The 22780-nt window shown below is 51.7% G+C and overlaps 1 protein-coding gene across 15 annotated transcripts in view; it reads right to left on the bottom strand.

The window, feature by feature from the left end:
* Positions 1–3396: 3396 nt before the first annotated feature.
* Positions 3397–22780, bottom strand: part of PIP5K1C (phosphatidylinositol-4-phosphate 5-kinase type 1 gamma) — a 47136-nt gene continuing 27752 nt past the window's right edge. Inside the window, exons 4-20 of one of the 15 annotated variants that reach the window (XM_056335208.1) lie at positions 22552–22682; positions 21809–21926; positions 19708–19860; positions 17340–17639; positions 16634–16839; positions 15358–15441; positions 14751–14799; positions 13651–13735; positions 13111–13272; positions 12922–12951; positions 12002–12140; positions 11675–11707; positions 9135–9263; positions 8732–8864; positions 6884–6958; positions 4519–4602; positions 3397–4186 (exon numbers count right to left, since the gene is read on the bottom strand). In XM_056335208.1, the coding sequence (XP_056191183.1) occupies positions 4184–4186; positions 4519–4602; positions 6884–6958; positions 8732–8864; positions 9135–9263; positions 11675–11707; positions 12002–12140; positions 12922–12951; positions 13111–13272; positions 13651–13735; positions 14751–14799; positions 15358–15441; positions 16634–16839; positions 17340–17639; positions 19708–19860; positions 21809–21926; positions 22552–22682 (1914 nt within the window). In that variant the 3' untranslated portion in view covers positions 3397–4183. Of the gene's footprint in view, positions 4187–4518; positions 4603–4808; positions 6959–7427; positions 8260–8731; positions 8865–9134; positions 9264–11674; positions 11708–12001; positions 12144–12921; positions 12952–13110; positions 13273–13650; positions 13736–14750; positions 14800–15357; positions 15442–16633; positions 16840–17339; positions 17640–19707; positions 19861–21808; positions 21927–22551; positions 22683–22780 lie in introns of those variants that run through there. The other 14 variants (XM_056335209.1, XM_056335207.1, XM_056335217.1 and 11 more) reach the window with 14 other exon arrangements.

The raw sequence follows: 22780 nt of genomic DNA on the forward strand, positions 1-22780 counted from the left end.
AGAAACATGACAACATCCATGGGTTGGCATCACGCCTCGGCCGCCAGCCCCCCACGCCCCCCATTACATACATTCGTTACACGGCGCACGCACGGAGTGGACACAGGACACTGGTGGGAATATGAACAGCCAGACCGTACTGGGGGCTGACGTAGACGCCAACTGAAAGCAAAACCAGACACGATGGGGTACACCTGAGCCGCAGCTTTGGCCTCGTCCTTCTCAGAAAGAGCCGGAGCACGACGGTGGCTGGGAATGAGAGGGGGGAACGCCGGGCTGTGCCATGCTTTAGGGGGGCCCGGGAGGAACCGGGGGGATGGAGCACCAGCGAAGGCCATTGTGCCCGTGCCAGCCCTGTACCCAGCCCTACGAGTGCTCTGCCTCTGCTAAGAACTTTCCCAGAGCACAAATTGGGCAAGCGCGGCCGAGCCGCTCACCGCAGAGGCAACGGTGGCCAAAGACTGGAGACTCCGGGGCTCCACACGACCGGAGCCTGACGGCGAGCACTGAGAGATGCTGGTTTTCCCTTGCCAAATTCATACCCTGGCAGGCAGCAGCCACCGGCGCTTTGGTGAGAGCCAGAGCCAAAAGCTCCCCAGCAGCCTCAGCCCAGGCAATGCTGTGGGCACAGCCGAGGGTCCCGGCTAGGATGATGGGGATGAAGGAGCAGTGGCAAACGGCTACACGGGAACCGGCTACGTTGCAGGGCTGCCCTGCTGAAATTTTGGAGTGAAAGAAACGTGGTGCTTCCTTCCAAGGATGGAGAGCGCAGGGCATTACACCAGGGATGGCAGCTGCCAGCGAGCCACTGGAGGAAGCCCTGACATCGAAGGTACAGGGCAACTTATGCCTCAGGTGAGCTGGAGGGACATTCAGACCCAGGACAGGCACTATTCCCTTCCCCACAAAAGCACTGATGCTCTTTCCTGTGGACAAGACCTACTCGTGCCCTCCTCTGACTGCGCGTCCTGCCGAGGCAGCGGTGCCAGCGCTGGGGAGATGCTCCCTGGCTCCCCAAGGCTCTCACGCTGCCACACACCACACCGAGGTGGGCTAAGAGCAAGCTCTGACCTCCCCGGTCCTTTTAGCCTCTGTGGGAAGGGGGGGCCAAGCAGCTCTCCAGCACTGAGCTAACCCGACAGGTGACATGCAGCAGGGAGCGCGCGCAAGCCTGGAAAGGGGCAGTTTCCATTTCAGCCCAGCATCTCCCTAAAAGAAGCTTCCTCCTGTTCCCTCGTGTTGACCAAGTTTGCTCTAAGCTCCCTCCAGCTGACCAAGTTGTCTTCTCACAGGACCAACCCTCCACATCCAGACCTGCTCGCTCCGAAAGGTTCAGCGTTACAGAACCGCCTGCGGATTGTCTCAAGAAGCCTGAACGCTTGAGGAAGGATGGTGCTTGGAATGAACATGCTGCAAAGGGTCTGGGTTTCCCCGCATCTCTTGGAACCAAGCAGAGATCGAGCTTGCAAAGTTCATTCACTGAGATACTGCGTGAAGGTGGGCTCAGATGCTCCCTGCACACAGGCTAAGCAGCTTCGGAGACACCCCCCACCCCCCCCCCCCCCCCCCGCCCTGAAATGAGGGAAAGGAATAAAGACTCCATCAGTGGTGCTTAAACCATCTTAAAAAGATGCTTGATTTTGGCTGGTTGGAAAGTCCTGATGATGCTAAACCCACCAGCCCACAAACAAGGTGGTCTTAGGTCAGAGAGCCCAAGCTCGACCCCCCCCCCATGCCCTTGCCCACAGCCACCCTCCTCCAGCACAGCACCCAAGAGCAACACCTGAAGATGCAGAGGGATGTGGCTCTCTCCAGCCTCTCTACACATGGTATCATGCTTCTGGAGGGGGAAAAAAAAAAAAATAGGGGGAAAGGCTGAATTTTTAGCATTTTGAAGCCTCTCGCTTTCAGCCCAGAGGCAGGTTAGCCAGTGGGTATTGCACTCCTCCCACCTCCCCTCCGCCAAACTACCGAGCCCCTCGCAGCACTGCCCGTGCAGCCCAGGTGGGACGGGCATGAGCCGTGGGGGGGGTGAGGAGCCGTTCCCCAGCCCACCGCAGGGCCTGGAACGGAGCAATGGTGCTAGCTGGGTGACCGAGCTGTCCCCAGGTAGTGACCGAAAGGGGAGAGTCTCTGGAAAGACTTTTGATAGATTATTTGGTAAATAGATGAATACATCTAATGGCAGCAGCTTGCAAGAGCCCCAGCCTGTGCTCTTGAGAGAAGCACGCCCTACAGCCTTCAGCATCTGCAGGCAAGGGCGGGAGCCTGGGTCCCGTACTTTTAGGCAAGAAAACACCAATTTGTGAAGATCCTCCCCAAATTCAGCACAAGGGAGAAGGGAAGAGCTTCCCCCCAGCCCAGTGACCTTCTGGTACCTGAGCTGACCCATCCTGAGTGCTGCTGTGAAGACAGACTGGGGGGACTGAGCCCCAAGAGAAGGGTCCCACTTCCCCACTCCTCTACAAGGAACCTCAAGGACAGTCTGAAGATTCTCAATAGAGATTTTGACCCTCCTTCTCAAGTGAAGCTTGTAAAGCACGTGAATAAGACCTGGCTCCCTCTGGGCTAAAAGATTTCCTTCCTTCTCTCTGGGAGACGAGGATGGGATCGGATCGCTGGAGTTCAAGATGATGCGATGGTGCCCTGCTGACAGATGGATGAGCCCAGTCTGAACACTACTCAGCAACTCCAAATCCTCTCGCCCAAAGCCTGCAGCCCTTGAAAAGCAAAACTCAAGACATCCCCAGCAGCAATTTCCAACAGCAGACGTAACCACAGGCAACATCCCAGTCACCCAGCTTTTTGTCCAACAGAGTCCGTGAACACAAGGCTGCCTGGTGCGATGAGGTGGCAGAGTCAGGTCTTCTGCTCCTGCCTCCAGTGTGTGCAGACATGCACGCGCCTCCCCGACAGCCCTGAGGTACGGAGGAAACGTGCGAACCCGATGTCCGTGACCCCCAGGTACTGGGCGGTCAGGTACACCCCAGGTACACCCCATGTATGCGAGGTGCGGGGTGGCTGCGGGAGGATGCAGCGGCCGGACAAACCACACCTGGAGCCGGGCAGACCTGGGAACTCGCAGTCCAGCGTGGCTGCTCGCTGGAGGAGCGCGGTTCTCGTCCATCCGTCCGTGCCCGTGTGTCTGGAGCAGGCGGCAGCCGGTGAGACAAAGTGTGGACTCCAAGCACAGAGGGACGGGGTGACGCAGCAGTCAGCACGTGGTGAAGGCAGAACCCATCGCGACATCGGGAGGAGAGCCGAGGTGACACGTCACTGTCGCCAGCACTGGTCTGCTGCCCCCGCACAGTGTTACAGATCAAGAGAAATCACTAGCGAGTTTTGAATCCAAGTAAATTGGCATGGCTACTTTGGACTACTGTAAGATGGGAGCAATTCTATTCAATGGCCTTTAATACATTGCATTTACATAGCACCTTTCATCCCAGGGTTTAAGTGCTTTAACCAAAGTGGGTTCTGTACACCCATTAGCATGGGGGAAACCGAGGCACAGAGTGGTTAAGTGACTTGTCTTAGGTCACTCGGCAAAACCGTGGCAGAGTCTGGACAGCCTTAGACCTCCTGACTCCATCAGTTGGTTAGACCACGCTACTGCCTCAAACGAAGCCACTTCGGTCCCTTGCCCTCCCCAGCAATGTGCTCCTACCAATTCTCCAGTGAGGTTTCACACTCCTTTCTGATCCACAAATATATGACCAAAAAAAAAGGAAAAAAAAAAAAAAAAAAAAAAGAAAAAGTGCAGTAAACTAAATGTTTTAAAAAGCACGTTTGTGCTGTCTCTGTGCAAAGATAAAAGAAATAAATACATGATTAAAAAATTAAAAAGGTTCACAGTATCACACATGGATAGGTAGCTACGGTAGTGCACATCTGGAAAACACTGTGTTACTACCCAGGATTCTCTACACCCAGCTGGATGTCTCCCTTGGGAGCTGCGGGTGCGCGGGTGATTTCTTTGCTGCCCACGTCTGGGGTAAGTAGAAATACACGGTTATAGTTTTGCTCCGTTCTGAAATGCAGTGCCCAGGATCCTGCAGTGCAGCAATACTGGTATCAGCAAGCTCTTCCCCATCCCACTGGAACGGCTGCATCAACGAAAAGGGAACACATCGACCTGCAGAGGGAATCGCTGCTCTCTGGGGCTTCTGTGTCTGCATAGAGATTACTGCAAGAGGCAGAGAGAAGGGAGTCAGCACCCAGGCACCCATCCTGCACTCAGGTCCGAGCCCAGCCAACTCCCCCAGATCAACAAAAGCAGGATGAGAGCAGGCTGCTTGCTTCCTATTCTCCAGCAATGACAACACGACTGGAGAACTTCAGCTCCCCAAAGCTTTCCCTGCAACCAACCGATTCGGAACAAGCCACAACCCTCGCCGAGCCGAGGGTCTCTGCCAGCACAGGAGATCCCACCTGCTGCCGCAGAGGCCACGGCAGCTCCCGCTGCAAGCTCCGACCTCAACCCACCGGGCACCCGGCGCACGTTTCTCGTACACTTACTGTATCGCTCTCCTCATCGGAGACAGAGTGGAGCTGAGCGCTATAGTGGAGTGGGGAGTAAACCCAACTCCTCTCGTCTGTCGGCTGCCAGAGTGGCCAGAGACGGCGGGGAGAATGCAAGGAGAGCAGCAGCAGAGCAGGGAGCAAAGGAGAGAAGAGGAAAAAAAAAATAAAAGGAGAAAATAAAAAGAGTAGGAAACAATACAGTAAGAACAGCTGTCCATCTGGAGGGAGGGAACTGAGCTCGGCGCCTGCTCTCAGCAGGAGCCTTCCTCATCCTCAGTACATACCTGCTCCCTACCAAGCTGGGACACGGGGCAGCCTGCCAGCAGCTGCCAGCGGACCCTGCTCCAGCTGCCGCGGGGATGGCACCACCTCTCCTCTGGCAGGGACACTGCTTTAGAGCTTTTGAGATGCCAGGGAAGCCTCGGCTCCCTGCTGCAGCATCACCCTGGCTCCAGAGAAACTGAGACATGGGACGTGACTTACCCAAGGGCAGTGACGGAGCTCTCTGCTCCTGCTACCCCCTCCCAGCTCTCCAGCTCCGTGTCCCCAGCCCTGTGCGTGCCACAGGCAGGTATCTCTGGTGTCCAGGAGGGCTTTTTACAGTGAGACCTGACCTGGTTTGCTGTGCCTTCCCCCTTCCCTGCAGGCCAAGCAAGGCAGCAATGGGTGGGTTAGCCCATGGTGGATGGTGGCCACAGAAGGGAAACAGTTATCACCAGTCTCGGAGACAGTGGGGTGATGGGAACAAGTACCACAAAGGAGGCAAAACACAACCGGACCTTGGACAGAATGAGGGGGAAGGGGATGTGCGTTAAGGGAGCCGGTTACCGCAGCACTGGGCACTGGTGTGACAAAACACGCTTCTGCTGCCGACACAGCACACAGCAGCCCGGGCAGATTCAAGGGCTGGTAGCTGCTTCCAGTGTTCCCAGGGGGACCCACTTCCACTGCAAACAGGCTCTTTTGTCTCCCACAGAGAAGAAAAAGCCCCCTTTGACTCAGCCTGCGGTTTGCAAAGGAAGAGAAATGGAACCAGCTACTTGGAAGAAGCCTGGGGGGGGTTCCCAACCTGGGAACCAAGTGTGACAGTCTTCGAGGTACAAGGAAACACAAGAAGCCAGAGGAGCTTTGAAGCACTGGGCTCCGCATGCTGAACCCCATCAATAATTGCAGCTATATTAGCAGAGACCGCTGGGAGGAAGGAGGGAAAAGAAACCCTTGCTTGGAGCTTCTTACAGGGCTCTGCTCGAGGTGCAGGAAAGCTCAACACGGCATAAAGTCTGTCCCACATCCTGTTTTTCATCCATCCTGACTGAACCACATGCTCCAGCCAGCCTCTTTCAGAGCCTTTTAGGAGCTCAGATGCATGCGAGGAGCTGCAAACCCAGCAGGGAGATAAAGGAGCATCCGCTTGGTATTAACCCTCCTGGCGCTGGGGCAGCCAAACCCAGCCAAGGGGGCAGGAGGAACTGGGGGGGGGTGGTGGATTTTGCGCATTTGCCCACAGTGATGCAGCACTTTCCCCATGCCATCAGCATGTTACTGCCCCTGCTTCCCCATGCACCCTGCCTGATGCCCTCTCCCCTGCATCCCTGCCTGGTACCACAGCGGCAGGTGCTGGGAAGACCACACCAAGATGCTTGTGTGGAGGGTCTGACAGCATGGCCGTTACCCTCTGAGGATATCAGCTCTGCCGAAGCCTGACAGGGGAAATACTAGAACCCAGAACAGTCCGAGCTCTGGATTCAGTCCCTAAATGCTCAACTGCCTCCCTGCATGTTTTGGAAAGGAAAACTCTCACCACTCACAGAAAACTTGCAGCGAGGAGGGAGCACATCGGTGATATTGGAGAGCAGATGGGCTGGAAAGCAGAAACCATCCCTAACCCCACAGCAACTCCTACCTTATCTGGTTTTATGAGCTGTTCACCATCCCAGCCACAAGCCTAAAAGGTTGTATTAGCAACTGAATTTTTAGCAGCTTCAAAACATCTTAATGGTCTCTTTGGAACGCCATCCGGCTTCCTGGGCCAAAGGAGCCGAGCGTAACATTATCTACAAAGGCTCAGGTGCCTCCTTGGCCGGGTCTGGTGCTTGTAAATTTGTCCCAAGGGCTGGGTGATCTTGCAGCCCATCCCATGGCCGCAGCTGTGCAGAAAAAGCTGGGCAGAGCATGTGTTTCTGCCAGATCCTACAGGGAGATCCACTTGTGTGATTTTGATATGCTTCTCTGGTTTCTGCTGGGCTGGTTCCTAATGCCACACAACACAGAGCCACAGCGGCCAAGGGAAATGGGAATGCTGGTCCCAGTGTTTCAAAGCTGCAGCTCTGCTCCCCTACGTGCTAGCGTGTTCACTTACAATCCCCGAGGAAAGCGAGGTGCTTCGGAGTCTGCGCTGGCGGGGAGAGTAAATCCAGTACCTCCCATCTGTGAACTGGATAGCCCCAGGGCAAGTGAGGTGAGAAAGGAAACAGAGGAAAAAAGGATGATGTGAAAGAAAGGATGAAAGAGAAAGCAAAAAACAAGGGGTTGGGCAACTCCAGGCCTGAATGGATCAGCGGGCAGGAAAGCCGTGCGTGCGAAGAGCAGTGCCCATGCCCTGCCACAACCTCTGCACTTTTATTCCCCTGTGGGTGAACAGGAGGATAAAGCGCTCTTCTTTCAGGAGCAAACTTCCAAAGATCAGATCACAGTCCCTCGGACTTGACAAATCATCCTCTGCACACCGTATCCCTTCTCCAACCATCGCCCCTAGAGCACGCCTGCAAGAGAGCAGCTGTGGTCCAAGCCCCGCTGGCACTCCGGTGCAGCCTTGCCTGAGCTCCAGCTCAAGCGGTTTTCCAAGGAGAACACCCACGGGAACCCGAATCAGCTTTTCCCTTCATCCCAGCAGTGACAAACACTCCACAGCACACGACACACATTTAATGCAAAACTCAAGGACTCGGATGAAGTATGAAATGCTGATGATGAGCAGTCAGTCACACTCTCTGTGAGCACACACTGCGCACAGATGGTTTCCTCCAGATAGAGGGGGACCCCCCAAGTTAAGAGGAGTCCATATGCCCAGGGACAGGGAGGAAGAGGAGCTGACCTTGCTAGGAGACATTTGCCAGTGGAGCAGGCAGCATCTGCAGGCAGCATCTGCAGGCAGCCTGTACACCACTGCCATCCACAGGCAAAGAAAGAGCAGCCAGTGTCAGAGGGAGCTGCCTGCAGTTTGAACAGCATGCACAAAAACCCCAAACAGACAAGCTTTTAAAAGGGAACCAATTCCTTCCGCAGCTCCCGTGAGCCTCGGGATGCCTCTGCAATGAGTGAGCAGCTCTGCAGCAGTCACACAAGCACAGGGGAAGGCAAATTTTTTGCCATTTTTAGGTTAGAGTGAAGGAGCTCATCAGAAGGGCTCAACTCCTCTCCCTCACCCTATAACCAACAGCAATGAGTCGGAGCAGGAAGGAGCTGGGCACGTCTTTTAACGAGCAGGTTCCAGTGCCCAGGCACAGTGGGGAGCTCTCACTGGTCAGACCTTCAGCTCTGCTCTGGGAATCCACAGGGCAGGTGGGACACGTTGCTAAAAACTCTTCTCCGGTTTGCAGGAGCTGCTCAGACATTGCAAGAGCTGACTGAGGAACACAGCGCCAAGCTCCACGGCACTCTGCTGCCAACCAGCAACCACCTCACTTACTCCCTGTCTCAGCACTAGATTGCCACTGCATCACCTAGTGCATCTGCCTGCAGGGAAAGGAAAAGCCAGAGCTCAGCAGAGCCCGAGGTCAGCCCCACTGCAACCACCTGCCTCTGGCTCTAGGCCACCGTGGCACGTCTGTGCTCAGGAGAACAGCCAGGCTCCCTGGCCGAGGAAGGGAGAACCTCTCAGTTGCACCTGCATTCGCTTTGGACTGAACACGCTGGCCTAGATAAGCCCTTCAGCGCTCGTGCTTGCAAGTGGAGCAGCACACCTACGGCTGCATCCACAGCAGCAGTGCCACCCCCATTGGAGCTCCATGAGATGCTCTTTTGAGTTCTCCAAGGGTTAACCCATCTCTCTGCGTTAAAAACCCCATCCGGCATCAAGATCTCGAGGTGCTCAACACAAAGATGGCACGGGGCAGACACTGCCCTGAAACTGAAACTGTTACAGCCTCGCCCAACCTTTCCCTTTCCCATCACACCTCTAAGAGGCCGGGTGGAGAAGGCATCTTACAAAGTATATGTCTGTGACTGGCACGTCATCTTCATCCGAGGCCTGGCTGGCTGGTTCGGAGGCCTGGCTGGCTGTCTCCACCTCCACTGTAGCTGTGGATGTTACGATGGCACAGGCTGAAGAAGCCGCCTCTCTGGAGCAGGGAAAGAAATGACAGAGTCTAGTCACTGCGACCAGCAAAGGAGCAAGCAAGACTATGATTTATTACAGAGGGGCTGAAGATGCTCCGCTGTCAACATGCAGAAAGGTCAGGTCAGTAACAGCGCTCAGCTTCACCCAACTGTCTGGGGGAGGACCCATCTCTCCAGGCAATCAACAAAGTCAGCCTCCAACAGAAGCGGCCACAAAGCAAACGACACTGGGCAGGGCTCTCCGAAGCGGCCCAATGCTCCGCAACACTCACTCTTTGTCATCTTCAGGAGCTACGATCTCAACGTCACACTTGGGCTCCAGCTCGACACTGATCTGCTGAAGCTCCTCCTCAACCCGCACCTCCTCGTGTGACCTGGAAACCAAAAGAACAGCCCGAAGGCTTAGGTAGGCACTAGTTATGCACGGTCCTCGATTCTAGATCAGCCTGAATCAGTCCCAGGTCAGCCCAGCTTCTTGCACTACAACCTCCCGCAGCAGCAAGATGTGCAGGTCTGCCCCAGCACGCGGCTGCTGCCAGCCCCCAGCTCCCGGCACAGCCCGAGCTGTTCATTTTGGTTCAGCAGGAGCAATCAGACCTCCCAGGATTGAGGATTTGGATCACCCACACCCCCAGGCAATCGTCGGTCCTGTCACACTGCAGCGCTCAACACTAACGAGGTGGGAAAAGAGGACAGGGGATAATTAGGCAGTGCTGCAGGAAAGATGGGCAGCATCAAATGGAGTACGGGAGGAAAGAGGAGAACTGGCCTCCAGGGAGAACCTGTGTCCAGACTTAGCCTGGTGTTGCCCATCACCTGCACAAGGGCCAAAGCCTCCGACCTCCTCTGAGATTCCCAGCCCACCAAAACAGCTCAAGTGCGCTTCAGGGTTAACATTGGATCTACCTGCACGCTCAGGAGCTGTACGCGACAACTTTCAATTTAATACCTCACGCTATTAAAGTAATCGCTTGTGCTAGCGGGGCTGGCTCCACGGTCCTCGTGGGAAGGAGGAGGGGGCGCTTGCCAAGCCTAGGGCACAGTCTCCGGGAAGGGATGAGCGCCGGGTTCATCGGCAGCACCATCCTGCTCTGCGCTGTCCCTGGCTGGGAGCCGGAGCCAGCAGGCGGCTCTGCTGACCGGCTCCTCTCTTCCTCGCAGGGGTGGATCTCCGAAACCCGCAGGGAATTCCCCAGCAGATTAGAATAACCAGAGGTGTGACGTGTTCTTGAGCAAATGGGATAAGGTTTTTTTTTTTTTTTTTTCATTTCAGCTCAGGAATGTCAGTTCACGCTTTAATCACGTTTCTCTTGCACTGGCTGTCACCAGGGGATCACAGAGGGCTCTACAAATACACAGGTCCCTGCTCTCCTAGGAAGGGCATGCCGAGACACCAACGCCAGAAACGGAGAAACTAGGCAAAAAAATACTTATGTGGGGTGGTTGTAGCTGTGATAAATCTGTGACTGACAGCTCTACTTCTGACCAAGATACTAAGCTTCCTCTCTGGTCCAGGGACAGCCACTTCAATTCACCTGACCTATTTCTGGAGGAGCAGTCACCTCCTCCAGCATCTCCCCCTCCATCAGGCACCAAGGGAGCCCGGAGTAACTTGCATGAAGTCACTGCATTTTGCCAAACGGGTCCCACCACTGGGTTTAAGTCTCCAATTTTCAGCAATTTCAGACAATGGATTCTGCAGGAGGTGGGATGCTTTATGGGTGCCTGAAGCTTCAGCAGGTTCTGCACATAAACAGCAAGTAGGTCCTCACCCTCCAGTGACAGTAATTTACCAAGATTCAGCAACACGCAGCATCCAGAGGTATTTTCATTAAGAAATACCACAGAAAGGTGGTGTTTTTTTTTTTTTTTTCCACAGTGTATGCAGTCTGAAGCTCTGCAAATGACTAAAAGCTAGGAATGAGGGCAGATGTCTGTAAGATGGTGTAAGCCCTCATCTTCCAAAGTCCTTGCCTTCCTCTGAAACATCAAACATCAACCGCAGGGAGAGACGATGTCAGGCTGTCCAGCAGCTCCTCTGGCTACAGCATATCCCAAGCCCGAGTCTCTGATGTGCATTTCAAGATCTGCACTTACAACATTACAAGATGTCCCAGAAAGCTAGGGCAGTGTCAGCAGCAAACACAGGGTCTTCACGCAGATCCCACTGACACTGGCAACGGGGTCATTTTTACTGGTGCAAAACCGCGCAAGGTATTTATATGAGCCTCTAAATCTGGACATCCCTACACAGCAGGTGATTTTTGTCCTACCTTGCCCTCGGCTCTGAGCCACGTATCACCACAGGAGGGGAAAGACACCTCAAAGTACCCGAGTTTCTGAAAACGCTGGAAGCTGCTTCTCTGGGGACTAAGGGCGCTCAGTGCCTCACAAAGTCAAAGCCCTTCCCCGTATTCACCCCCACCGCACGCAGGCAGCCGGCAGATGCACAGGGGGAGAATGTTCCTGCTGTTAACGCTCACTTACCTAGAGAGGGACACGAACCTTCCTCAATTCTGGCGCTGGTTGGGTGGGGAAGTTTGGACAACTCAGTTGTCCCGTTTCCCATCAAATAACAGGGGTAATATTTAAGATTCCTTGCAAAGCACTGAGAGATCTGCTTGTGAGGAAAATTCTGCATAAGAAATGGGGATTATTTGATTGCAGGAAGAAGCCCATCATCCTACAGAGTACCATTCCAAAACCTTGGTGCTGCTGAGATTCACATTCAGCCCTCCAAGAGACCTTTGTGCAAGGACAAATGTGAGGTGTCTGTGCAGCAGTGCGAGAAGAGATGAGACGCTTTTCTCACCTGCCATCCTGCCCTGAGGAGTGTGTGCGCCTCCTGCAGAAAGAAACCAGAAAAGCAGAGTTCGAGGAGCAATTTAAGACAGAAACCCTCCCCTGCCCCCAAATCTAACTCCCCACCCCATGAGGGAGATGTTCTACTTAACAGCTGACACTTCTCCCAGCAATAATTAATCCCATCAAAGCTTCGTCTGCTTGCTCCCAGGAGAGATTTAATTAAAATCGGTCATTAGCATTCCAGAGCATAGGGCAGCCTGCTGAGATATGCAGCACGAAGAGGAAGGGCTGCTGCCTGACGCCAGCGAGGGCCAGGGCCGAGCGCTGTTCTCACCTGTACCTGGGCTGCTCAGAGGTCTCCGAAGGGGATCGCTCGGGAACAGAGAGGGATGTCGAAGATAGTGTTGTGGCTATGGAGGCTGTGGTAGCTTCTTCAAAGGAAGGAGGTGTGCAGGGTAGCAGGTCTGGCCTGCCTGCTGGCCCGGCGCGCAGGAGGGATGCAGGAAGAAAAAAAGATGTGTAGGTCAAACACCAACACCTTACCTATATCAGCCCTGTGAGAGGCTGATCCACCCGCACACCCTCACTGGGACCGGCCACTTCAAACCACAAACAGGCCAGTTTAGCTGGGTTCAGGAACACAGCACCTTCTCCCAGGGCATCCTCTAGGGAGAGTCAGTAAGCACTATTTCCAGCATGACAGACAAGACGCTACAGGAAACATAATGCCAATGAAGAGATCTCACTGGTAACCAAAGCTGGATTAAAGGCTTGGATCGCAGAGATAAATATCCAGGTGAATTAAGAGATGAATTGAGTGCTCACTGCTTTGCACGGGTAGAAATCCATGCACTCGAGGAGCCTGTCCTTTGCCACTCATCTGTAAATCCAGCCCAGATGGAAGTGATGAAAAGGCAGCACAGAACCAGGCCATTCACTTTTTCCCCCAGTGGCAAGATCTTGCCCCTTATAACTGTCCAAACACCACCACTAGAGTCCTGCAGTTCCTAGTCATCCCCCCCCCCCCCCGCCTTTTTCTTTTAAAGGGTGGAAAATTCAACTTTCCGATTACATTTGGGCTATGACTGCTGGTGCCAGTTGGCAGCGGCTGCCTTGCAGCAGTGACGCAAGCAACCATTTTTACTGCAGAACCATACAGTGCTGCAAAGAAGGGATTTGGTCTTCTTCGATGCAGAGGCATTGCTTCCCCAATCAACTAACTGCTGGTGCTGTGACAAAACAATATACTCTTACCTTCTCCCCTGTCCTGGTTAAGTTTAGCACCTGCAAAGCACAGCAAGACATGCAATGAAGAGCAATCCGTCAAGGAAGACACGGTTGGTGCACAGTGGGGAATTTGGCGAGAGCAGGGGAGGATCCTAAGGAACTGCTAGGAAAGAGAGGGTGATCACACACTCATCGGCCACCAAACGAGACCATTACCTTCGTCATCCAGCGTGGGGTAACTCCTGGCCGCACGAAGATCATACTGCGTATCGTCCTTTTCGGAGGGAAGCTGGCTAGCTGAAAATGCAGCTGTGGGACCAGCCGTCTTGACAGCTAGCAAGGCACTGCGCCCTTTCTTGGAGGGAGACGACTTCAGAGCTTGATGGGAAGAGTAAATGAGAAGCGGAAAATTACCACCAAAACCTACTACGACACCAAAGGCACTTCTCCCTTCACAGGGAGAGGCTTCTGCCCTCCGACACACACACACACACACATGCTCTGCAAGCGCCACCTCCAAAGGGCTGAGCTGGAGTCAGGCTGCAGGGTGAGCTCCTGGGGGGGTGTCTGAGCAGAACAAAGCAAGCTGTGACAACCGACGGGCTTCGCAGTTCCCCAGCTTTGCTCCGTATTACAGTGGAAAAGCCTGCTCAGATTCCAGCCTCGAAACTCTCCACATGGACTGAAGCAGCAAGATGGAGATAAGGCTTGCCTCACATCACAAGGGCAACGACAGCTCTCAGGCTAGGTACTTACAGGAATTCTTTCGAAACACTGTGTTGGTCATGAATTTGAAGAACCTCTCTGCATAAAAGCTGGGTCTGTGTACCGACACCGTGTCCTACAAAGGCAAAAAGCAATTGTTTAATTTTAAAATTATCCCTCAAGGCAGAATTTCTGTAACAACCAAGGCAGTCTTTTTTATCCCAACACTTAGCACTGACAGAGCCTTAAAATGGAAAGGCTTAACTGAAATGATCTGATTAATGCTATAAATAAGCCTGAGGCATTGCCTTTGATTTGATTGCATTTGATTATATTCTTGCTGTAATTTTATAATGGATTTTGGTGATTTTATTCCTTTGTAGACTTCCTGGATTTTTTAAATATTAGCCCAATTACATACATGAAATTTCTTCTGGCTTTGCTGGCTGACATTCAAAGCACACCTGGCTACCTTTGTGTATGACGCAGACACCAAAATTCAGCCGAGGGTCTCCACACATTTCAAAAGTTTTGTGCTTTTTGTTTAAAATAGTAAAACCGAAGCTGTGTCTGCTTCTGACATTCTACCGTGCTACCACGACTTGGCACCTACCCATCTCCTTTGCCTTAATATTTAAGGGAAGCTAGGCTATGCCATGCTGAAAAACAGTTTCCACATCCAAGGCTGCTGCTTCGTAAACATCTGCCTGCTGCAGGAGACAAGACAGCAGGGTAACACTGAAACGGATTTATTAACAGATAGCTTACTGAAGTGGAAACACAGTCAATCACCAGAGAGAGAGCAAACACAGGGCTCCTCGACACATACACGACCGCACGCACCTTGTGCGTACAGCTCCTGGTATCGTGGGGAGGGGGGAAACGACAGATGGGAGCAGGGGAGGGAAGCTGGTAGCACGGCAGCTAAACATGCGAGGAGGTGGAGTGAGCAAGAAAACCTGATTGGGAATAATTGGCACTACACCCCTGTGGAGGCATAAGAGGCAAGAACTATCCCTTTCATCTGCTTCAACTGTGCCAGTTCAGGCACTATAAATAGCGAGGTAATCGGCAGCAACTAGCACGCATGAAACCAAGGCAGGTAATCCTGCCGAGGGCCGGACAGTCCCTGCCTCGATACAGGCACTCACCCCGTCATGGACCAGGGCCTTCCAGGTATGTTCTAGCTTCTTGATGAACCTAATTCCAGGGGAAAAATGGAGAGAAAAAGAGAGACAGATTCAGGCACATGCTCTGTATCTAAGCCACCTTTCATCCCCCACACAGGAGAGATCACAGAGCTGCTAACAATTCCTCCTTCATCTGGAGTGTTGCTCACGGAGCTGCTAACAATTCCTCCTTCATCTGGAGCGTTGCTTTCCTCCAGCCGAGAGGTCGGCCGAGCACGCCGGCATCTCTGCAGTCAGGTCAGGACTGCCTGGCAGCCCGACAGGGAAGGAGGAGCTGGGCTGGAAGACGGACAGAAAACCACCTTCCACCCCGGAGAGATGCTACCCATCCCAGGCACCGGGACGGGAAACTTCTTTATAAGCAACTCATTCTATCTTCGAAAAAAAGGCTCTGTGTCACCAGCTATTCTAAGGACAAGATAAAAATCCACGGCCCCCAACTGGCATCGACAGACAGCTTTAGGCAGCCTGCCTACTCATGATCAAACTGCTTCGGAGAAGAAAATCTTTCTGCTTTCATTCAGTATAAAGAAGATGTTAAAGGACAGACAGCTTCAAAGTTACCTACCTGTACGACTGAAGGATATCTATGATTCCTACGTGCAGCAGGAGACGCTCTCCTTTGCCGTTCACTGCTGGGATCCCTCCCATCCTGCAGGCAAAACAAAACCTCAGCGAGTGCAGCCTCGAAAAGAGCAGCCGTAACACCCCCGAGACCTGCGGCAGGGTGGATGGCAGTGCTGAAAAGAGGGCTCTGATGCGGTCAGGCAACGCGAAACCTGCAAAAATGCTTTGTGCACAACCACGGGAAGTCACCTACTGCCACGGGTCATCTCCTACACGGTGCCTCCAGGGTTACTGCCTGCCCCAGATGGCCAAACGCCAGCTATCAGGGCAGGACCTGTGTTGTGTGGCAACAGCTCTCTACCTGGACCAGAAAACACCACATAATTTTTTCTTAGCTACAGGACATTTTGTTCCGGGGATCAGGTTATTTATCAGGTCAGCGTGAGCTGTCTGCCTCTTAGGGCAGGAAACTTGTAAGGAGGAGGGTATTTCCAGTCCCATCCACGCTAATACCAGTCCTGCTGAAGGTGCAGCAACCACTAGCACCAGCACACAACAAAAGCATGCAGGTATCAGGCAGGCCACTGCAATTAATGACGCTGCTTCAAAGAATGGAAGCACCAAAGTATTATCCCAGCTCCACCGTGACTGATCCTCCATCAAAACTGGAGAAGCTGGTTTCAGACAGCAACAAACAGCAAACTCCACCATTTGTTAGAGAGCTTGGGCCACAGAGACAGTCACAAAAGCCACCTGCAGCCTGAGAGCCACAGACTTGGGCACAGCACCGGACAGGTTTTGGGCAACCCCCAGCTCCCCCAGTTACTCTAGCACTCGGCTACACCGCTGTTTGCCAATGGCACCGGGCTGGCCTCGGGGTACTGTCAGCTGTCCAGGGGTTCCACAGCTGGAGTGATGGAGAACAAACTCCAAGCTCCTAGGGACAGGCTGATCCCTACTACCACTGCAGCGGCTGGATGCTGAGCTAGGACAGAGCCAGTTTCTCCTCCCCAGAGCACGGGTGGACGTTTAGAGGCTGTTACAGGAGCTGACAACCTACAGATTGGCCTAAGAAGAGAGACTGCTGTGAGGCTGGAGTCTTCCAGAAGTATTGCCCATGCCAGCTTCCCCCTTCCACACCACACTGCTTTACTGGCAGCAGTACCACAACCCCCAGGAGAGATGCTTACTCTTAACAGCTCACACGGGCCTCATTAGGGATTAACGACCCCACCTCCACCCCCCCAGCAGCGCAAGCGAACCAGGTTTTCACCTACGTGTCGTCTGTGTCTATGGACTCCCCCCGGGCAGCCCCACCCTGGATGGACTCCATGGCCGTGGAGTAAAGTGCCTTCTGCCCCACAGGACGCTTCTCATCAGACGTGCTGTGGGCTCCCTCAGACTGCCGCTCCCGTTCTTGCTGGTCTATGTTATGAACCCCAAGGAGGAGGCTGTAGTCCATGATTTTAAAACTTTCCAACACCTATAGGTTAGCATTGAGTTTAAGAACAAAGACAAAACATCAGGCCAGCAGCTCAAATACAGCACAGACCCCAAAGCACGGAACAGCCCGTCCACATTCCCATTAACAACTCCTTTGCCAGAGCCTGAACGTTTGTTTCTGAACCAACAGTCATCTCTGGACTTGACTGCATAGAGTTTGGCCATCCCTCAGTCAACCCAAAGGGCTGAAGGCTTGCAAATAACACTGTTGTACCAGGTAGCTGCTGCATACTGCATAGGAAAAATGTATTCGGTCCCAACAGACCAGCGACAAGTGGAGCAGGCTGCCACAATTTGATGCACCAGAGGCTGTCTGGAGACCTAACTCCACTGCTTGGCTTTCAGGAAAAAGGGCAGCGGAAGGGATTTATCCTGCTTTGGGGTTAGCAGATTAGCAAAGCTCTCAAACATTTGCTCTTCCTCATGCTCAAGAGCCACAGAACTTCATTAACTTGCTCCCCAAGCTGCCCCGCTCCTTACCAGACAGTCTCGTTGCAACGTTTTCACCAATGCACTGAAGGTATCTGCATCCAACATCAGGCCCTCGGGCATGTCTTGTATGAAATCTAGATCCTTGTACGTAGGGCTGGACTTTTCTTTTTCCTTCTTGGATGCCCGGCGTTTATAGGTTGAGCCTTTCAGGTCAAATTTCAGGTGCATTTTCACCACGCGAGGCAGAATGTTGTTCATCACAACCACACGGATGTTTTTGCCCCCTGATTGCACACAGTACAGTCCATAAAACTTTGGCAGCAGTGTCCGTGGGTTCTGGTTCAGATTCTGGGTTGGAAAAAAGCACAGGGAAAGGTCATTTTGGCAGAAGAATCTTGCTGCGTTCAACACAAAGCATGTTAACAGACCTTGGAACAGACTAGGGATTCTTCACATACAGATTTTCTGGATTTTACGTGAAAGCTTACTGTACACGTTTGACAAACTCTTACATCTCAATGGCTTTAGGATCTGAAAATACCACTATGCCTTGAATACAGGGAATGAGACGTTCAGCACTCTCTGGGCAAATAACCAAGTCTGGAAATTCCCCACTTTCCCCAGCAACAGCAGCTAAAAATGGGAAACCAAACAGGAAGAGAAATAAACACAATGAGTGGGAACTTCAAGTTTAAGAATAACAGCTATCTTCATCTCTTCAGAAGCATCAGAAATCAAGAGCCGTTCTCTGGCCCAGAATAAACCAAGGACAGGGTATTTTTTTAAACAAAACAACATAAATTTTCTCCTCCTTTTGCAGAGCTGCTTTATAAAACACAGTTGGCCAGAGAGCACGGATATCCTGCTCTGCTGTCATGGCCTTTTTTTAGGCAGCGGTATGATTAGGAATGACATGACAGGCATGATTCGCTTGTTCAGCTTTGGGAAAGTCTGGAAGGAAACAGAACATCTCTGCACGCTACAAAAGAAAGGACAGACCCGACAGATTCTCTGACAGACGGCAGAAGCATGATTGTATTAAAATTTCATGCCCCTTCTCATCTCACCTAACCAGGCACACGAGCGAGCCCTCTTTGGGAGTGCACCGCTCAACGTGGTACCAGCTAAAAGCAATGGAGGCAGGGCAAGACCGAACACTAACAGCACTTGCCCAGCTTTAAAGTAACTCAGGATGAAACCACTCTGCTTCCTTTCCACTGACTCCTTTTACCCTGGGTGGGTTTCCCAAGAACAGCGGAGAGATCCTGTGTTAGCACCACAAGAACCCACAAACACTGGAAAGCTACAACAAGTAGTACATAACTCTGCTCCAGACAGGTAAGTTCAGTTTAATTCGTTACACCGATTCCTAGCCAGGACAACGGTACAATTCAGGACAATGGTGCAACTCCCATTCCAAAATTCCCCCAATGTCCATTCAAAACCCTCTACTTGATTTACTATATACATCAGACAACACTTTCCAAGAAAGCTCATCCCATCCAGGAACTTGAGCATCACTTGCAAAAGCAAGCGACCGGCTGTCAGTTGTATAGACACCCAAGACCTTGTCCTGCTTTGGCAATTTTTCCCCAGTAAATACTGAGCAAGGCAAGTGTTTTCATAGAAACAGTGTACGATCACATAAATCCACTGTGACACACACACAGACGAGGCAGCACTAACGTTCCTCGCAACCACCTTCTCCTCGGTCGGTGCCCTCATCTGCGGAGCTGGACCCTTCCCCACAGTTACACAGGGAGACAGCTCCTGGTTTATGTGCCACAAGATCAGGTTTGGTTCCCGTTTACTGCTCATCACCACGTGCAAGTCCTCTGGGTCTCGATACATTGCCTTGCTAGGCTAGAGATTTAGGCAACAACGATCTGCAGCAGACTGGATGTGCAAAGCTGGCTGATCCCGTGGGAGTTTTAGCTTGGTACTGCAGCCAGTGAGAGCCAGCAGCTGCCTTCAGAGCAACTCTGTCGACACAGCAGGCATGGGAGATGGCCAGGGACGGCAGTGGTTTCCCCACAAAACCACGGTGGTTGTGTCCCTGCAACCAACAGCCATCCTCAAAGCCAGGCTGAGGCAGATGTGTGGTGCCAAGCAAAGAATGAACTAGTGCTCGGAAAAGGACACTCAGAAACACACATCTAAGAAGCCATTTTCAGGCCAGAACATGCCTAGAAGCTGTGGCACAATTACCTGCCTCAAGTTTACCCACAGAGTTTGCAACCAGTCGGCAGGGTTTGTGCTCCTGGGACCGGCTTCATGACACACTTAACATCGTCCCTGGCACGGGGCTGGCAGGCCATAAGAAACCCAGGTGAAGGACATGCCCCGTGCAACGTTTGGGACAGAAACGCTGCCACTACAAACCCAAGACTGGTCCAAGGTGCTGGGTAATACACACCATGTAGTAGCCAGGAAGGAGCTTCTGTAGGAATTCAGCCTCCTTGTGCATCACAGTTTTTATGATGAATTCATCATCGCTGGTGACATAGAAGAGGGAACCACTGGCACCAGGGTTTGACAGCTCTATCAGAGGCTCATTACATAATGAGTACTAGGGAAGAAAAGAAAAAAAAAAAAAGCTGATGTTTTTAGCCCCCACTCATTGCACGCTGAGTTCTATGCCCTTGAGGGCTTTCACCAGCATGCCGTCTCCCTGTGAGATTAAGGGGTAGAAAAGCTTAAGTGAGAACTATTTTCATTATAGGTTAGGTCTAAGCAGCAAAGTTGATGGACAATTTACAATTAGAGACTGCGATTACAGTTCAGAGCATCCCAACTGCTCAGAATCAAGCTAATCATCTGCTTTCAGTAACACCCAGGCTTCATAATGACATCTTATCTTTCCCCATTGTGTGTGTATCACATTTCGGCTTCTTTCAGCACATTATTGCAAGTGCAGACGGAAAGACAGGATTTTAGGAGATATGACAGTCTGCTCAGGGCACCATGTGTCACTGTGCTGGAGAGAACACAATGCACTGGCTGTTCTCAGCAGCCCCCTCTGGCCTTGTGCTCCCCCTGTTAAGAGTGGATTTTTACAGCCACGTCTCACCCCCTCGATCCTGCTAGAAACAGAGGAAAAGTATTACACCAGTGTCCAGACACAAGAAGGATCGGCGCTGTGTAAGTGCAGCAAGGGGTACTGCACTGGGAATTGAACTGGGAGGATATTTCTAGATATCAGTATGCAAAGAGCAGATCCTCAAATGAGATTTGCCCAGCAGCAGCAGGAAAAAAAAACCCAAACAAAAAGAAGAAAGTGCAAGCACAAGTGTCGGCAGCTAGGTACCAACCCCAAGGTAACCGAGCAGGTCCAGCGCCTTCAGGGCGGTATCACGTCAGAGCTGTCACAGCAAGAGGTAAGATAAGGAGAGGGAGGTAGGGTATGTAAGGGACATAATGATGAGCATTTAATTTATGGCTCTGATTAGGTACTGAAAACAGCTTTCAGCCCTGCACAGATTAATGATCTAAGACTTTATCAAGTTAATTATCTCATGCATAATTAAAGGCATTTGCTGCCATGGCAGGCAAGAGACAATCAGGGGAAGCAGAAGCAACAAATCAGAGCCACAACCTTTGCAACTGAGGCAGGCTCTTTGCCTTACCCAGGTTTTGAACCACTCATCAAATCAGCCAGCATTATCTTGGATGGCACTGATGGGGACCACTGTTACTGTCAAACCGTGCAATGGCACGGATTCCTTTCTACTGGTAGGTGTTCAGCTACCATTACCCCTGTCTACAGCTTAAGCCAGAAAAAAAGGGCTATTAAAAGAGAGGGAGGGCATGCACTCGTTTGGATGCGTTACCTTCCCCTGTTCAAACTTGTCCTTTTCTAAGGAGCAGGACATCACATACATGCAAGGGACCGAACTCGGCCCCAGTGCACTCCAAGCCCAGAGAGCCTGCACTACTAGGTGTTTTAGAAACAGCCTTTCCAGCTCTGAGGAGCTTTCTGAGCACAAGAACAAGCTGTATTTCATTCTGTCTTTGTAAGATGATTAAAATAACTATGCTCACATAGCTCTCAAGTGAGTACACAAGGAAAAATTCCCATCTTTGTCCTCAGAGCCCCAGGGGACATTACAGGGTTGCACCCAGCAGAACACAACTCCCTTTTGCTTGTAAACACAGTAAATTATTGTAACCACAAACAACAGAGAGGGAACCCCATCGCATAGCTTACACATCACACACGGTACGCAGATTGTTTCCTTTCCCTCCGGTGCAAGCCAGCAGCTACCTCTTAGCAAACGAAGACTTGGGCTGAGCGGTGCTGGTCTTGCTGGGATCATCACTGAATCTCCTCCAAAACTGAGCAGAATCCCTAAATCCACAGCCTCTGGCCACTCCTTGCTGGAACCAGAACGATGCCTTAACTCTTTTCTGTCCCTTTTAGGCAAGAATTGCTGATAGCCTTGCTTTAGGGCCAAATTCCCTGTGCTACTCTAGACCATCTCAAATAAAGGAGGAAAGACAGAGAAGTATATCCATACCAAATAATCATCTGGACGAATCCCAAAGAGTTCTCGGAAGTACCGAAAAGCCACTGGTGCATAGGTCTTGAACCTGAAGTCAGCATAATGGTGAGCTGGGGTGAGGTTACTTCCTTCGCTGCACAAAACAGACATCGCATAAGCGGAGCCTCTGTATTACCATTCATCTGACATACAGTTGCCTTGATGTGACTGTATGTATTTAAAATGAACTGAGCCTTGCAAAAAGACATCTTAGGAACAACAACGACAAGAAAAAAAAAAACTTTCTTCCGTGGCAGGACAACAGGAAAATCGGTTTTAAATTATCTGCCAAAATCTGTTTCCAAAGAGCACACGGAACAACCACTTGGCAAGCAGAATACATTTACACAGAGAATATGGCTTTTATGAGCTTTGTTTATTCACAGAGTTAAAGAGCTCCCAGAATGAGTTTCTTCCAGCTCAAACGTGGTATCATTTTGGGGAAGAAATTCTAGATGGACAGGTAGAAAGAAAAGCACGTAGGAAGGTTAAACTCAAGCATAGAGTACTGCACCTTACATTGCACTTCCTTGCAAGCCAGTGCACTGCAGAATCTAACACTTCCCACTGGTATGTTTGTGCGTAACGGATGCATATTTAAAACATTCAGAGCAATCCAACTCTGTGATCTAAAGACAGATGGAAGCTCTCTTGAAAAAAATAAGTGAGAGGGAAAGAAATAACTCATCTGTTAGTTTTGTTTCCCCTGTCTCCTTTACCTTGGGAAAAAAATGCTCTCCACCACGTAGAAGTCCTGCATCAGGACATCTCTCTCTGGCTTGGAGCTCAGATTGCCGACGGTATATCCAATCCCTAGCTGGATGGCGCCCTTCAGAGTGGATGAGGTGGTCTGGCATAAAGAAAAGAGCAGTCAGTGAGCATTTCACAGCAAATTATTGCAGCTAGTGTCCCCTATACTACACTACAGTCATGCCTATGACTTCTGTG

Source organism: Falco biarmicus, chromosome 4, assembly GCF_023638135.1.
Source record: "Falco biarmicus isolate bFalBia1 chromosome 4, bFalBia1.pri, whole genome shotgun sequence".
NCBI lineage: Eukaryota > Metazoa > Chordata > Aves > Falconiformes > Falconidae > Falco > Falco biarmicus.